Source organism: Eriocheir sinensis, chromosome 21 (genome assembly GCF_024679095.1).
Source record: "Eriocheir sinensis breed Jianghai 21 chromosome 21, ASM2467909v1, whole genome shotgun sequence".
Lineage (NCBI taxonomy): Eukaryota > Metazoa > Arthropoda > Malacostraca > Decapoda > Varunidae > Eriocheir > Eriocheir sinensis.
The window spans coordinates 15267386-15284885 of NC_066529.1; the positions used below are offsets into that span (position 1 = coordinate 15267386).

At 45.4% G+C, this 17500-nt stretch overlaps 1 protein-coding gene across 8 annotated transcripts in view; it reads right to left on the reverse strand.

Annotated features, from left to right (window-relative positions):
* LOC127001738 (uncharacterized) overlaps nt 1-17500 on the reverse strand; it is an 83096-nt gene that overhangs the window by 33796 nt on the left and 31800 nt on the right. For 2 of the 8 annotated variants that reach the window (XM_050866861.1, XM_050866858.1), the window contains exon 2: nt 13638-14306. In XM_050866861.1, the coding sequence (XP_050722818.1) occupies nt 13638-13817 (180 nt within the window). In that variant the 5' untranslated portion in view covers nt 13818-14306. Of the gene's footprint in view, nt 1-13637; nt 14307-15068; nt 15343-15500; nt 15593-17500 lie in introns of those variants that run through there. The other 6 variants (XM_050866856.1, XM_050866855.1, XM_050866862.1 and 3 more) reach the window with 6 other exon arrangements.

The window sequence follows — 17500 nt, forward strand, 5'->3', positions numbered from 1 at the left end:
GGCTCGAGGTAAGGTAGGGAAGGATGAGGGTGGGGGGAGGAGGGACAGCAGGAGGGTAAGGAGGGATGAGGATGATGGGAAAGGCGATAGGAAAGAGGGAGGGAAGGCGGGAGACGGTGAAGGAAAGGACGGATGTGGGTGAGGAAAGAAGGGAGGGATGAGGATGATGGGAATGAGATAGGAAAGGGTGGGGGAGGGTAGGAGAGGTAATGGAAGGTAAGGGGAAAATCTGAGGGAAAAGAAGATAGGAGGAAGAAGGGTGGGAGAGACGGGGGAAAGGGGAATGGTGGATGAGGGGAAGTAGATGGGAGAGGAGGACGGAGGATGAGGGGATGGAAATGGTAGAGGAGATAGAAGGGAAGGGTGAGAGAAACGGGAGAAAAGGAAGTGGAGGGGAAGGGGAAGATGGGAGAGAAGGAGGGAGGAGGGGAGAACGAGAAGATGGAAATAGTATAGGAGATAGGAGGGAAGGAGAGAGAGATATTATAAAGGGAAATGGAGGGGAAGGGGAAGGAGATGGAAGGGAATGGTGAGAGGGAAGGGAGAAATGGTAGTGGAGGGGAAGGGGAAGGTGATGGGAGGGGGGAGAGGACAGTGGAAGGTGGTGGGAGAGAAGGAGATAGGAGGGAAGGGAGAAAGGGTAGCAGTGAGGGTGCGGGGAAGGTGATGGGAGGGGGGAGAGGACAGTGGAAGGTGGTGGGAGAGAAGGAGATAGGAGGGAAGGGAGAAAGGGTAGCAGTGAGGGTGCGGGGAAGGTGATGGGAGGGGGGAGAGGACAGTGGAAGGTGGTGGGAGAGAAGGAGATAGGAGGGAAGGGAGAAAGGGTAGCAGTGAGGGTGCGGGGAAGGTGATGGGAGGGGGGAGAGGACAGGAGGTGACAGGTAACAGTAAACAGTCTGTCATATGTCCGTTTGCAGTGTGTTTCTACCTGTGTCATTTCTCACCTGTGTCGTGGCGCACCTGATATCATGGCCATTCCTTTCGCTGCTGTAAGGTATTTCCGGGGCGTTGTTATCCTTGTTTGTTTCTATTCTCTCTTTCATTTCCATTTTTATTATTGTTTCTGTCTCCATCTTTTCGTCACACCCAAAAATATAAATGAAGGGTTAGTTTTTTTTTTCAGAATTATTCATACCTTCCATCTTTTCCTTTTTTTCCTATCTACATCCATCGCTAACTGCTCTATTTCCATAATATCTCTTTTCTTCCTGTTTTCCTTTTTTTATCTTCGTTTTCTTTCATATTTCCTACCTTCATCTTTTACTAGTTGTTTCATTTTCATATTGTAATCTCCCTTCTTCCTCTTTTCCTTCTTTTCTCTTCATTTTCTTTCCTTTTCCCTACTTTCATTTATCACTAATTGTTCCATTTTTATATTGTTGTCTTTTCTTCCTGTTTTCCTCCTTTTCACTTACGTTATTTTTATTACGTGCCTCCATCCATCACTTCCTTCATTCCCGTGTTTTCCCTCTTCTCTCTTTTTTCCCCTTCCTTCATTCCCGTGTTTTCCCTCTTTCTTTCTTTCCCTTCCTTCATTCCCGTGTTTTCTCTTTTCTCTTTTTCCTTTCCCTTCCTTCATTCCCGTGGTTCCCCTCTGCTCTTTTTCTTTCTCCTCCTTCATTCCCTTGTTTTCCCTCTTCTCTCTTTCTTTCCCTTCCTTCGTTCTCGTGTTTTCCCTCTTCTCTTTTTCTTTCCCTTCCTTCATTCCCGTGTTTTCCCTCTTCTCTTTTTCTTTCCCTTCCTTCATTCCCGTGTTTTCCCTCTTCTCTCTTTCTTTCCCTTCCTTCATTCTCGTGTTTTCCCTCTTCTCTCTTTCTTTCCCTTCCTTCATTCTCGTGGTTTCCCTCTTCTTGTTTTCCTTCCCTTCATTCCTCTCTTCGTTCCCTTCCTTCCTTCCCGTGTTTTCCCTCTTCTCTCTTTCTTTCCCTTCATTCATTCTCGTGGTTTCCCTCTCCTCGTTTCCCTTCCCTTCATTCCCCTCTTCGGCAAGGTGTGAAGGCATTTGTTTTCGTGTCCCGTCATAGGTACCATTTCCTATATGTCTTTCCAACGGTGTAAGATAAACGCAATGGTCCCTTTTTACAACCCTCATGTCTACACACTGTCCTTCAACGCATGGTCCAAATTACTATGTTCTCAGAGGTTTATTTTTAAGTTTCCGTGATATATATATTTTTTCCCTTCCTTCGTCTTTTTGCTCACTTTTTCTATCTATTCCTCCGTTCTTTTTTTCCCCCATTTCCCATTTTCTCCCATTATTTTTCCTTCCCTACTTTCTTTCATCTCTTCCTTTCTCCCTTAATTCCCTGGTTTCACTCCATCCCTTCGTTCTTTCTTTCCACTCTCTCCTTTTCTTTCTTTCCAATTTTCCGTCTTTCCATCCCTCCTTCCCTTTATTTCTCTCATTTTCTCTGTTCCTTCGTCTTTTTACTTCCTGTTTCCATTCATCCCTTCGTTCTTTCTTACCTCCATCTTCCCTTTTATCCCTCCATCTCTCCATCCCTTCTTCCTTTTTCTCTCCCTTTCTTTCCTCATTCTTCCTACATTCTTCCTCCCTCCCTGCGTCCCTCCATCCCTCATTCGCAGATACCAACTTTGTAGAAAAAAACTGTCCTTTATCTAAGCCTTAAACACACATATCCTTTCCTTTAACACATTACTCTTAGTGTAGTTTCTCATTTTTATCGTTCAGGTTCTTTCATAAATCACTCATATAACTCCTGCTCGATAGCGTCTGTATATTTTGTTCTCTGTCCGTCACAAATGTTTCTCCTCCTCGGTTGTCGATTTTTTTTGCCTTCCTAACTTTCTGAATTATCAAGAAAAAAAGTTCAAGTTCTTTCAAAAATCATTGTCTTGTTTACTTCCCCTTCACTCAGATAACTCCTGCTCGATAGCGACTGTATATTTTATTCTCTGTCTGTCACGAATGTTTCTCCTTCCTCTGTTGTCGATATTTTTTTCCTTCATAACTTTCTGAATTATCAAAAAAAAAGTTCAAGTTCTTTCAAAAATCATTGTCTTGTCTACTTCCCCTTCACCCAGACAACTCCTGCTCGATAGCGTCTGTATATTTTGTTCTCTGTCTGTCACGAATGTTTCTCCTACCTCGGTTGTCGATTTTTTTTTCCTTCCTAACTTTCTGAATTTCCTCCTTCCTAATTCTTCTCTTTTCCTTATCTCTGTTTTTTTCTACCCTTTCTGAGCCCCCTCCCTCCCTCCCTCCTTTCGACTTTCCTTCTCTCCTTTTTTTTTTTTTCCTCCCGCCGCCCCACTCTACTTTCTTTCCTGACTTTCTTCCGCACGTTCCCTTCCTCATTCCTTCCTCCTCCTCCTCCTCCTCCTCCTCCTCCTCCTCTTCTTCCCTTGGTGGCCAGTAATGAATATGTTTAGTCTGCTTTTCACGGTAATTTGACGGACAAGTGGAGGGAAGGAGGGAAGGAGGGAGGAAGGGGAGGAAGGTAGGAGGTACAGTACGAAAGGATGGAGGGAAGAATAAGTTGCAGAGAGGAACAATGGAAAGGAGGAATGAAGGAATGAAAGGAAGGAGGGACGAAGAGGGAAGGAGGGAAGAAAGGAAGGAAGGAAGGAAGGTGGTGGAATACGAAGGAGTGGATGGAGGAAAGAAGGGAAGGAAGGATGGGACAGGCAAGATGGAGAGAAGGAATGGAGGAATCTAATGAAGGAGGGACGAAGGGAAGGAGGGAATAGAGGGATGGAGGTAACTTGAAGGGAAGAAGGGATATGGAGAGAAGGATGGGAGAAGGGGTGGAGGAAAGAAGGGAAAGAAAGAAGAGGGGAAGAATGAAGGAAAGGAAGATGTATAAACTGATGTTCTCTCTCTCTCTCTCTCTCTCTCTCTCTCTCTCTCTCTCTCTCTCGTGATGACGGGAGTGATGATGGTGTTAGTGGTGATGATAGGTTGTGGTGGAGATCTTGTGGGATGGGGCAAGCAAGGTTGGTGGTGGTGGTGGTGGTGGTGGTGGTGGTGGTGGTGGTGGTGGTGGTGGTGGTGGTGGTGATGGTAGTGTATATGTATGAATTTTGTGGGTCGCTCTACTGGGTTATTTTCGTGTGTGTGTGTGTGTGTGTGTGTGTGTGTGTGTGTGTGTGTGTGTGTGTGTGTGTGTGTGTATCAGAATACGAGGAAAATAAACAAAATCTTATACTGTCTTTTTTTCATTCAAGAGAAGACAAAAGAGAATGGAAAGGAGGGAAAGAGAGAAACGATTAAGGAAGAAAGAGGGAAAATAAGAAATCATTAAATGAGAATATGGACCAAGGGAAAAAATGAGTAAACGAGAGCTGGAAGAAAAGTAAAGCGAAGGGAAAAAGTGAGACAAGGTTAAAGGGAGGGAAGGGGAAGGAAGGGAAGAGAAAAAAAGTGATGAAAAAAGACCGCGAATGAGGGATGGAGGGAAACAGGGAAGGAGGATAAATATAGGAAGAAGGGAGAAAGGAGAGATGAAGGGAAGTAGGGACGGAAAGATGGAGGGAGAAAAAGGGGAGATAGGGAAGGAAAGAACGAAGGGAAGTAAGGATGGAAGATGGAGGGAGAAAAAGGGGAGATAGGGAAGGAAAGAACGAAGGGAAGTAAGGATGGAAGATGGAGGGAGAAAAAGGGGAGATAGGGGAAGGAAAGATCGAAGGGAATAGAAAGAGGAAGGAAGGGAAACATGAGTGGAGGAGGAAGGAGGGAGATGGAAGGATGGAGGAAGGGAAGGACTGATGGATAGAGAGAGGGGATGGAAGGAGGCATAAAGAGAGAGAGAGAGAGAGAGAAGGGTCAAGGAAGCCGACAATACTCACAGCCACTTCCCGGAATACCAAATTTACTCTCTCTCTCTCTCTCTCTCTCTCTCTCTCTCTCTCTCTCCCTTCTCTTACTTTCCCTTTCTCCTAATACTCGTCTCCCTTTGCCGTCTTTCCCATATTCTCTCTCCCTTTCCTCTCCTCCCCTCCCTTTCCCTCCCTTCCTTCTCTTTCCTTTACTTAATTCTCGTCTCCCTTCACCTTTTTCCACTTTCTTTAATCCCTTCCTTACTTCCCCTCTTCTCTCACTTCCTAATTCCCGTCTCTTTTCACCGACTTTCTCTTATTCCACTTCTCTCTCCTCCTCCCTTCCTTCTCTTCCCTTTACTTAATTCTCGCCTCCCTTCACCCTCTTCCCTTTTCTTTAATCCCTTCCTTGCTTCCCCCCTTCTCCCGTCTCTTTTCACCGACTTTCTCTTATTCCACTTCTTTCCTCCTCCCTTCCCTTCCTCCCTCCCTTCTTTCCTTCTCTTATACCTTTACCTGCCCCATTTTACCTGAACGAGTTTACGTGGAGTTTACGCAGGACGGGGGATGGGTGATGACTGACACACCCCTACCCCCCCCCTCACCTCATATCTTACACTCCTTACCTCCTGCCCCCCCATCACCTACCCCCTCTCAGTCTCCCTCCTCTCACCCACCTAACGTGCATCCACTCTTCCTATACATCCACAAACCCAATACACCGTCACCCACCTTCACCCATTCCCATAATTTATCCCATCCATTCCCTCCGTCCACTCTCCCCTATTGCAATGGCTCTCCCCTCCCCCTCTCCTCTCTTTCTCTTTCTTTTTTCTCCTTCTCTCTCTCTCTCTCTCTCTCTCTCTCTCTCTCTCTCTCTCTCTCTCTCTCTCTCTCTCTCTCTCTCTCTCTCTCTCTCTCTCTCGCATCATATCCTCTTTTCTGCTAAGGAGGTGATGAAAAGAAGGAGGAGGAGGAGGAGGAGGAGGAGGAGGAGGAGGAGAAGAGGTGATGAAGGAGAAGAACATGAGCAAAAAAAAAAACAACAAAAAAAAAGAACAAGGTCAAGAACAAGAAAACGAAAATAAGAAAAAATACAGAAAAAGAAGAAAAAAAAAACCAAGACGAATTTAAAAAACAACAGGGGAGAGAGAGAGAGAGAGAGAGAGAGAGAGAGAGAGAGAGAGAGAGAGAGAGAGAGAAAACAGTTCACAGTAAACCCGGAAAAGAGGCCCATAAGAGGGATTTTCTGAGATTACCGTCTTGTTTATGGAAGCCGTGTGTGTGTGTGTGTGTGTGTGTGTGTGTGTGTGTGTGTGTGTGTGTGTGTGTGTGTGTGTGTGTGTGCACGCTAGAGATAGATGCTTGTGGAGCAGTATGAGGAGAGGGAGGGAGGGAGGGAAGAGATGCAAAGGGCTGTGCTTGGAAGAATAAGGGTGAGGAAGAAAGGAGGAAGGAAGGAGGGGAAGAAAGAGGAGAGAAAGATGCTTGAGAAGATGCTTTTGGCGGGAGGAAGGAAGGAGGTGCTGAAGTTTGGAGGGGGAGGAGGAGGAGGAGGAGAGAGGCGAAGGAATGTAACGAACGCAAGGAAAAGGGTTAAATATACATCTCTCAGGGAAGTGGTTTGGAGAGAGAGAGAGAGAGAGAGAGAGTTAAGGCTATTGAACCATTTATACAGTTAGGACAATCCGTATTTATTCCTGAGAAACACATGTAGTAATAACAGCTAGGGATGAACAGGTAAATAATATATACTATGTCTACGGGTGAAGTTACGAGGGTGAGTGAACGTTCCATGTATTTTTTTACAGTAAAGGAAGCAGCTCAGTGGCAAAAAATAAATAGGATAAAACAAAAAATCCGCTATGCGCAGAACGAGAGGCCAAAAGGAGAGGGCCAATTTCGGATGGAGATGTGTCTTTGCATTCCCACCTCGCTTAGTCTTAATTAGGTGTGTGCTGTACGTGGAGCGTCGTGGCCTCTTGAGATGGGACAGGGGTAGGAATGCAAGACTGGACAGGGGAAGGAAGGAAGGGAATATTGGACAAAGGAAGGCAAGACTGGACAGGGGAATGAAGGAAGGCAAGACTGGACAAGAGAAGGAAGGAAGGGAAGAAGATGAAGAAGGGAACAGGGGGCGAGGACAGCCGGAGACACATGGGAGGCGGCTGTGGTGGTGATCGCAGTGACTGGGGCTGTGGTGCTGGGGACGTGGTGGAGGGGAAGGAGGCGGTGGTGAGGGAATGGCGATGGTGGTGGTGGTGGTGACAGGGTGGCAGGGAAAGGGGCGGTCGTGGGAGGAATCACGGCGGCGCGGTGGTGGGGATGGTGATGGTGACAGGGTGGTAGAGAACGAGGTGGTGGTGGTCGTGGTGGTGGTAGTGATGGTGACAGGGTGGCAGAGGAGGTGGTGGTGGTGGTCATGGTGGTGGTGGTGGTGGTGACAGGGATGGAGGGTGTGCTCTCCGTGGCAAGAGAGGCGGTGGCGGGGATGTAGGGCATTGGGTGGTGACTGGGATGGGAATGACGGTGATGGCGGTGATGGTGGTGATGGCGGTGTCTCGTAACAAGCGGCGGCGCCGTAAATCAAGGCTCCTCGGCGGCGGGCAGTGACGGACGTGGTAAATACAGCCGGTGAGCCGCCGGCAGTGTTTGGCGGCGGCAGCCTTGACCTTTCAGGGCCGACGAGGGGCTGGACGAGGCGCCGCACGGACAGGGGGCAGCCTGTCGCTGGGCACGGACCTGAGGCGGTGTGGACGCGGCACAGAGTTGGCATCATTGCCACAACAAGACATCAGAGAAACCCGTTGATTAGCTTCAGAAAGGAACGTAAAATAAAGTCGGCATTGTGGGAGGCGCGGCGCGTCGCGGGGTGATGCAGGCCGCGCAGTGGGTGGTGCCGCGGCCTGCGAGGTGCCGGGCCGCGGCTCCCTAGCCTGCTCCTGGGTGCTGCTTTGTGCTAGCCAACGCGCCCTTGTTGAATATTGGTATTTGGCTACGGACGGACATCTACTACCAGCTTACGGTCACCAAACGAGACTATTGCCTAATGACACTTTTATATATATATATATATATATATATATATATATATATATATATATATATATATATATATATATATATATATATATATATATATATATATATATATATATATATATATATATATATATATATATATATATATATATATATATATATATATATATATATATATATATATATATATATATATATATATATATATATATATATATATATATATATATATATATATATATATATATATTGTGTGTGTGTGTGTGTGTGTGTGTGTGTGTGTGTGTGTGTGTGTGTCTGTGTGTGTGTGTGTGTGTGTGTGTGTGTGTGTAAAACTGAAACTGAAAAGAATCGGTTACTCAGACTTATTACACAATGTGTGTGTGTGTGTGTGTGTGTGTGTGTGTGTGAAGCCAAGCAGGAGTCAAGTGAAGGTGGGTGTTTATGGCGTGCCAGTCGTCACGTGGCCCGGGGTTACGTGACTGTGGAGGGCAGGCAAGGTTGGCCCGCCAGCCAGTTCTATAAAATCATTGGCGTGCCCTGTGACCGCTTGCGGCACAACGGGTCAAGCCTCATGGAAACGCAGTAGACCTGAATAAAAATGCATGATGAAAGGGATTATCTTCTTATTTTCCATCAGCCTCTTAAGCCTTTTTCAAGCATAAATCCCCGCATTGCTCGCGCAAGATAATATATACTACGTACATTAATTTCCATACCTCGGCGGTGGGTATTGCTCACGTTGCCTTGTGCAGTGTTGGCGAAGAGCGACGCGGCTTCCAGTTATATAGTTTGTTGCTGATTGACGCATGTGCAAGGCAAGGCAAGGCGGAGTGTTTTGTGTTGCCGAAGGAAAACGTTCCCCTAATGCACCGCCAATCACACCAAACAGTCTGTCTTCGGGGCAGCGCGGCGGCTCGCCGCGGGCTGTGCCACTGCAATGACTGTGCAGGCGATGACAACGGTCTGATCATGTGCTGGGCCTTGACACTTTTTTTTTACACGAATAGGAGGTAAACAACCCGTATGAGCCTCTTGATTGCATTAAACACGCGAGTGAACAGATATGTGGAAGGGAATCTAACCCTCGTGACGGACAGCTAAATAAGAACATTATTTAACCTTATGCTTGCGATGGAAAAGCAGAACATACTCCGTTAGTATTTATTCTGTTTGTATGAAGCGCCGAGAACAAGAGTCTTAGTTGGGCTATGTTAGTTAGTTTGTTTGGAGCCTCATTCTACCACATGGCGTTTTAGTTTTTCGAGACCAAAAATGCTAGAAGTAATGTGTGTGTGTGTGTGTGTGTGTGTGTGTGTGTGGCGGCAGTCTTTTCATAAGCCCCCACTCGAGCCGGTGAAGGATGTGGTTATCATGCATTCTGTTCTGCAGGAGGCAACGTGCACGCCGAGGACACTGCTGAGGCTCGATGCTGCTCTTCACTTACTTAATGAATGCCAACTTTCAAGCAATGAGACGACACGAACAGACACAAATAAGACAAGTATAATAATCCATCCGAAATTGACCCTTTCTTCTTTGCTTCGTTCTTTATTCTTCACAGGAGCAGCGCCTAGCAAACTTTTTTTTTGTTGCCTTTTTTTTTTTCTTGCCCTTGAGTTGCTGCCTCTACTTAAGAAGGAAAAAAAATCAAACTTTCCAGCGACGAGATAACAGGTTTGCTGGTCATAATAAGCAAGAAATAACAGATGAAAGAATATAGGGCGTTGATAAGACAGCGACACTAATTATTGTGGTCTTAAGAAACGAGAGAGAGAGAGAGAGAGAGATTTACATAGATTTACATAGAAAATCAGACCACACAGACCCCATGGTCCAGACTTGGTGGTCTGTCCTTAAACCTAAGTGATTTTACATTAATCAGAAGACTCCAAAACGTTGCATTTCTGCTCTAGTTGATATTAAGTTGAAGGAAGTGACGGTCGAGCTTATGTTTGAAGGAGTCAATCGTGTTACACTGGACCACTGAAGGTGGAAGCTTATTCCATTCTCGCACTACAACGTTGGTGAAGAAAAATTTGGTGCAATCTGAATTTACTTGTCTACATCTGAGTTTTACGCCATTGTTCCTCGTGCGCAGACTGTCATCGATCATAAACAATGTTGATCTGTCTACATTCGTGAAACCATTAAGTATTTTAAAACATTCGATCAATTTTCCTCGGAGGCGACGTTTCTCAAGAGAACATGTTAAGGATAAGCCTTTCTTCGTAGGATTTGTTGCGCAAGGAAGGGATCATTTTCGTTGCCCGACGCTGAACACCTTCTAATTTAGCAATATCCTTTGCATGGTGGGGGGGACCAAAACTGTACCGCATATTCCAAGTGGGGTCTGACTAAACTGTTGTAGAGCAGAGTATTACATCTTTATTCTTGAATACAAAGTTTCTTTTAATGAAGCCCAACATTCTGTTCGCTTTATTTGCTGCATCGATGCATTGCTGTGAGAATTTGAGGTTTGACGCGATTTTGACCCCAAGTCTTTGACGCATTGAACGCTTTGAGTTTAACGCCGCGCATTTCGTATTCGAACTTCTTATTCCTCGTTCCAACTTGAAGGACCTGGCACTTGTCTACGTTAAAGGGCATCTCCCATCTATCCGACCAAGCTGAAATTTTGTGCAAATCCTCTTGGAGGCTTTGCCTGTCTTCGTCAGTGAGAACCGAGTTACCAATCTTTGTGTCGTCTGCAAATTTACTAATGCGGTTATTGAGTCCAACATCCACGTCGTTGATGTAAATAATGAAAAGCACTGGGCCAGGACCGAGCCCTGAGGACGCCACTAGTGACAGGCGCCCACTCTGAGTTAAATCCGTCAATCACTACTCTTTGTTGTCTGTTGCTCAACCAATTCGCGATCCATTGGTTTACTTGACCGTCAATACCTATTTGCTTTAATTTGTAAAGTAATTTATGATGCGGGACTTTATCAAACGCTTTCTGGAAATCAAGATAGACTACGTCCAGTGATTTGGTTACGTCATAAACAGTGAAGAGGTCGTTATAAACGGTTAATAGGTTTGATAGGCAGGATCTTTTGTTTCGGAAGCCATGTTGCGAGTCCCCAATCAATGAGTGGCTTTCAAGGTAACTCACAATTTTGTCTCTAATTATGCCCTCAAGTAGCTTACCTACAACCGAAGTTAGACTAATGGGCCTGTAATTACCTGGTACCTTTTTGTCTCCTTTCTTGAAAATCGGTGTCACGTTAGCCTTTTTCCAATCTGAAGGGACGATGCCTTGTCGCAAGGACATATTGAATACGGTTGTGAGGGAGGAGAGTATTTCGCTCTTCGTTTCTTTCAGCAGAGTTGGATATACTTTGTCAGGTCAGGACTTTTATTTGTTTTAAGTGAATGGAGAGCTTTAAGGACTTCATCGGTTGTTATTTCAAAATTAGGCAATGCATGCTCGAGATTTACAATAGTACTGGTGTTGGTGGTAGCGAGAGGAAGACTGTTAGTATTAAACACCGAGGAAAAGTAATTGTTTAAGAGGTTTGCAATGTGTTGGCTGTCAGTCACTAGTGCACCGTCGCTGTTTGTTAAAGGTCCAATACCACTTTTGATCGCCTTTCTGTTGTTTATGTAACTGAAGAAAGATTTCGGGTTATTTTTACAGTTGGCTGCAATATTTTCTTCATGTCTACGCTTTGCCTGACCTACTAGTCTTTTTACTCGTCGCCTGGCATCATTATAGAGTCTAATGTTCTCGGGCGTGCTTTGTTCTTTCTTTAACCTGTAAAACAATTTTCTCTCATTGACTGATTGTTTAATTTCGCTATTAAACCACGGTGGGCTTTTATTAGTGTTAATTCGCTTCTCGCACAAGGGGACGAATGTGTTCTGCTGAGTGAGTAAGTGATTTTTAAGGCTTAGCCAGGCATCTGTGTTTGGGATGTTATGTGTGTGTGTGTGTGTGTGTGTGTGTGTGTGTGTACGTGCGCGGGATCACTAAATTACGTATGGAGGAGGAGGAGGAGGAGGAGGTGGACAGGAAGGGGAACGAGGAGGAGTACGAGGATGGGAACAAGAAGGAGGAGGAGGAGAAGGAGGAACGTGTTAGGTAATGTCGTATTGGCAACAATGTGTTTATCCTCTTCCTCCTCCTCCTCCTCCTCTTTCTGTCCCTCCTAGTCCCATTCTCCTTTTTTTTTCCTCCTCTTCTTGCTTTCATTCTTTACTCTTTCACTCTCATGTTTTTTTCTTTCACCATCCTTCACCATTCACCATCACCATTATTCAAAACATTCTTATCCCTCTCCTTCCATTCCCTGTCCTATCTCTTTTGCTTCCCTTCTTCGCTTCCACTTCTTTTTCTCTTCCTCTTCCTTCGCTTCTTCATTTCTTCCTCTTTCTGTTATCTTTTCTTGTTCCTTCCCTTTTTACTTTCTCTCTCTCTCTCTCTCTCTCTCTCTCTCTCTCTCTCTCTCTCTCTCTCTCTCTCTCTCTCTCTCTCTCTCTCTCTCTGTTTTCTTTCCTCCCCTTTTCCTCTCCCCCTGTACTTCTTTCTCCTAACTTCTCTCCATTTTTTTTAGTCTCCCTCCTTTCCCTCTTGTGGTCCAAATCTCCATTCTCATTCTCCTCTACTTCTTTCTTCTTCTTTTCTCTTTTCCTTCCTCCTTCCTTTCTTTTCGTCTCCTCCTTGATCTCTTTTGTCGCACCCTCTTCCTCTTTTCTCGTCCCTTCTTTCTTTTCTTCCCCTTCGATCCCCCTTTCCCTTTTCTCTGTTACTTCTCCCTCCCTTTTTTTCCTTCTCCCTCACTCTCTCTTATCTTCCTTTCCTCATTTCCTCCTCCTATCCACATCCACGAGCTCTGTTTTCCATTGTTTTCCCTCCTCATCCTCCTCCTCCTCGTCTTCCTCCTCCTTCCCCTCCTCTCCCTTCCCTCCTGTTCCTCTCTCTTATCTCTCACCCTCATTTTCATTTCTCTCATCGCTCTTTCCCTTTTTCCAATTCACTATCACTAATTCTTGTCTTTATTCTCTCTCCCTCATCCTGGGTTATCTACTCTTCCTCCTCCTCCTCCTCCTCCTCCTCCTCTGACCTTCACTGTTTTCCGCCCTTCACACATAACTCACCCCTCCTCCTCCTCCTCCTCCTGTCCCTCTCCTCTCATCTCGCCCTCTTCACTCCGTCTACTGCTTCTCTGTAAAATGCTCGAGGGAGGGGAGGTGGGTAGGCACTTTCTTCCTACTCGTGACGTCAGGGAAGGACAGACGAGTTGACGTGTTGAGTTAAATGATCCACCCTGCCATAACACTGTCCCCTCCCTCCCTACTTCCCCCCCTCCCCCTTTTTCTCCCTCCCCCCCCTTCCTCCTTCTCTAACGACTTTTCTACTCATCCTCCCAACGTGCATTCGTCTTTCCTTTCTTCTCTCCTTCCTTTCTTTTTTTTTCCGTTCTCTCCTCTTGCCTCCCTCTCTTTTTCCTCCTTTCCTTTTTATTCTTTCCTTGTCTGCTTTTGTCCGGGCGTTTCTGTGGCTTTGTTTTTATGTGTTTGTTTGTCCCTTTGTTGCTGTTTGTGTGTTTGTGGTTGATTGGTTGTCCGTCTATTTCTCTCTCTCTCTCTCTCTCTCTCTCTCTCTCTCTCTCTCTCTCTCTCTCTCTCTCTCTCTCTCTCTCTCTCTCTCTCTCTCTCTCTCTCTCTCTCTCTCTCTCCTTCTCCTCCTCCTCCTCCCACTACTACTACTACTACTACTACTACTACCAGCAGTGTACAGCTCCTCCTCCTCCTCCTCCTCCTCCCACTACTACTACTGCTATTACTTTCACCACCACCAGTGTACATACCCTTGGGCGCGGGACGGGCGTGAAGGCGGGCGTGCTGGGTCCCGAGGTGAAGTTGTCAATCTGCAGAGTCAGGTCGCTGGGGAAGGGCGCGCGGCTGCCGGTAGCGTTTCGCCCCGCCGCTGTCCGCCGCTGTACCGACGCCGCCGCTGCGCTCATGTCCTCCCGACTTGTCATCCTCATTCTCGCTGAAGGGACGCGGGGAACGGACTCGCTGTGGCACTGCCTGTTTTGTTACTGCTGTTCTTCATTCTTTTTTTTCTTTGCTCCTTAGTATCTCTTCATTGTTGTCGACATTTTGTTTCTTCAGTGTTATGTTATCCCTTCACTTCCGGTATTGTCTTGGGGGGGTCCCGCATCTCACTCACGATAAGGTCAACATATTGCGTATTGGAAGGTAGTGCGTTATTATTGGTACTGTTGTGAGAAGCGGAGCATGTGCAGAGGCAGGAGTTCGGACATGTCATCGCCTCATGTTCACACCTCACACTGTCGTCCTTCCTGCTGTAATACTTTGCTTTCTTGTTTCTTTCCCTTCATTAATTCACACTCATGTCCTTCCTGCTGTAATACTCTGCTTAGTCATCTTCCTTATTACTGTTGTCCTTCCTGCTGAAACACTGCTTACTCATTCATTTCCATTATCACACTCATGGCCTTCCTGCTGTAACACTTTTAAAACATTCATCTCTCTTCATTAATACACTCATGTCATTCCTGCTGAAACGCTCTGCTTAATCGATCGTCTCCATTTATTATTACACTCTCTAGCCTTTCCTGCTGTAACGCTCTGCTTAATCGATCATCTCCCTTCATCATTAGAGCAACATGCCCAAGGACAGTATAGTGTTGGCTGGTTTTATTTACTCGATATAATACAGTTGAATTCGATGTTCTTTCCTCAGTCTAGAAGCAATGAACAATATTATATCGTTTGTTGGCTGTTGTTGTTTTTAGTCTAATGTCATGGAAAGAGTTGGAGCACGTCACTTCTTTTCATGTTCTTTACAGCCAGTCACGTCACTCATAATTAACAACAAACTATCCGCAGCAAACAATGTGTCTTTAGTTAGTTGTTCTTTTTCATGTCATTCAGGAGTTAAGATTGTCCCGCTTTCCTTTCATGTCCACCACAACCAGTCACGTCACTCTTACTTTAAAACAAGATATTTACAACAAACAGTATATTATTTCTCATTTATTTGTTGTTTTTAATGTCATTCAACAGTTAGGTCATGTCATTTTCTTTTCATGTTTACCACAGCCACGTCACTCATAATTACATACAACAAACATTATACCGTTTGCTTGTCACATTTTTTTTATGCCATGCAACAATTAGACCATGCCATTTCCTTTCTTGTTCACCACAGTCAGCACGTCACTTATAACAAACTCAGATTTTCACTTGTTTCTTCATGACGCAACCCATACCTGATCTTCTACACTGCCGAATCGTTTCTTATTTATCTCGATGCCTCTGCCCCGTGTTATCAGACGCTTTCGGCTCTCACAACAAATACTTTCAAAGGTCACAAAGGCGATTAGTCGGGTTTTCATTAGTGTTTTTCACGTTCATGGTGCAGAAGCCTTGTCAAACTTTACCCATGGAAATACTAACACAACTTCTACGAAAGCCTGATCAAATGTGTGTATAATTCCTGAAATGTTGAAGAATATAGTCCAATCCCGAAATTGACCTCTCTTTCGGCCACCTCTTTAGATTCTTTTTGGGAGCAGCGAGTAGCGGGCTTTTTTTTTTATTATTGTTTCCTTTTTTTGTGCCCTTGAGCTGTATCCTTTGTAGTAAAAAAAATCACATTCTTATGGTTTTGTTTTCGTTCACTGTGGTTACAACACTGTCACTTTCACCATAAATACACCTCGAAGTCTTATGATGATGTTGGTGGTAAATCTACTTGCTGACTGGGTGTCTAACGGAAGCAACACACCTGGTATCAACACCCTAATCCTTCCTGTTTTCACGTCCTCCTCTCTCAACATTACGTAATCGTCGCAACACTATGGGTCGTATTTTAAAACATTTCGCCGCCCAAGTTCACATATTTGACAAGGCTTTCGTATGAGTTGAGGGCATTTCCATCAGTAGTTTCATGACCCTGGTGGTAGTTTGATCCTTCCTCAGGAGCATGAACTTAAAAAAACCCCACTTATTAGAACCCGATGCATCCATTCTTTGACCTTTAAAAATAGTTAATGTGAGAAGCGAAGGTGTCTTGTAATACCTCCCTATATATCTCTTTCACCTGAATACACCACGAGGACTGATGATGATAATGTTAGCCCTTCGTTTTCTCGCTGCTTGACTGGTTGGGTGGCAAACAGAAGCAACACACTAGATTATCGACCCCCTCATCCTTCCTCTCTTTTCACGTCCTCTCTCAACACTACGTAATCGTCACAACACTATCACTGACACCATGAATACACCATGAAGAAGATGATGATGATGTTGATGATGATGATGGAATGACTAACACAAGCTGGGGTATTAACATTTTACAATCTGCGTCACTGGTCACTCCCGGCTCATCACCCTCGCACTCAATACAAAATGTCACTCTCTCACTCCTCGCCCACCTGCCCTTTGCTCCCGGCACCTGGACGACGTGATGGGGAGGGGAATAGAGGTATACTTGGGAGGAGTTAAGTGTGAAGGGCACTGAGGTGGGGAGATGGGGGAGGCTGGGGTGGGTTTACGGGGAGGTGAGGAGGGGGTATTGTGGAGGAGCTAAGAGTGAGGGGAGTTGAGGTGGGGAGATTGGAAAGACTAGGATGGGGTTAAATACTAAGGTTAGTTGAGGTGGGTTGATTGGGAAGAGGTGATGGGGTGATGGGAAGGGGTTAGAAAGGAATTAAGTGTGAAAAGAGCTGAGGTGGGGAGATGGGGAAGTGAAGGATGGGGTTTAATGATAGATGATTGGGATGAGGTGAGGAGATTAGGGAGAGGTTTGAGAAGATTAGGATGGGGTTCGATAATCAGTGTCTGGATTAAGGTAAGGAGAGTAGGGAATAGTCAAAGAGGTTAGGATTGGGTTAAGTTACAATATAAGGCGCTTGGGTTGACGTGGGGATAGTGGGAAGGGTTTTAATTTGAGGGGATTGGGTTTAGCTGGGAAGGTTGAGAAGGGGAAAGGTTTAAAAGAAAAAAAGACTGAGGAGAAAATAAAAAAGACAAAAAGAAAACAAAGACAAAGAAAAAATATTAGGGAGGGTTAAAATTTGAGGGGATTGGTTGATGTGGAGGGAAGGTAAGAAAATCAGTTTAAAGAAAAGATGAGATGGGACACACACACACACACACACACACACACACACACACACACACACACACACACACACACACACACACACACACACACACACACACACACACTTTCATGTCTCCCTCCCATTAAAGCAATTTCACATACATACACACATCCATTTAGACACACACACACACACGCTTAGATGCACAATTCACACACACACACACACACACACACACACACACACACACACACACACACACACACACACAATTTACGAACATGCTTCTGTACACATTCCGTTGTTCTGAATCTCTCTCTCTCTCTCTCTCTCTCTCTCTCTCTCTCTCTCTCTCTCTCTCTCTCTCTCTCTCTCTCTCTCTCTCTCTCTCGTTTTGGAAAAGGGGACTTTTTTTTTTTTGCGTTTTCGCCTATGGCGCCGGTAGGCTTTCTTGGTGGGGCCTGGTGGTCGGCCCCAGGACGTTGTGGCGCAGCTAAGTGTTTATAGTGGCGCCATCTTGCTTGGCTCATGCTGCCCCCCGGAGCTCATCAATGACCCTCCCTTTTTAGAGAGATAATCTAGAGTCCGGGTTG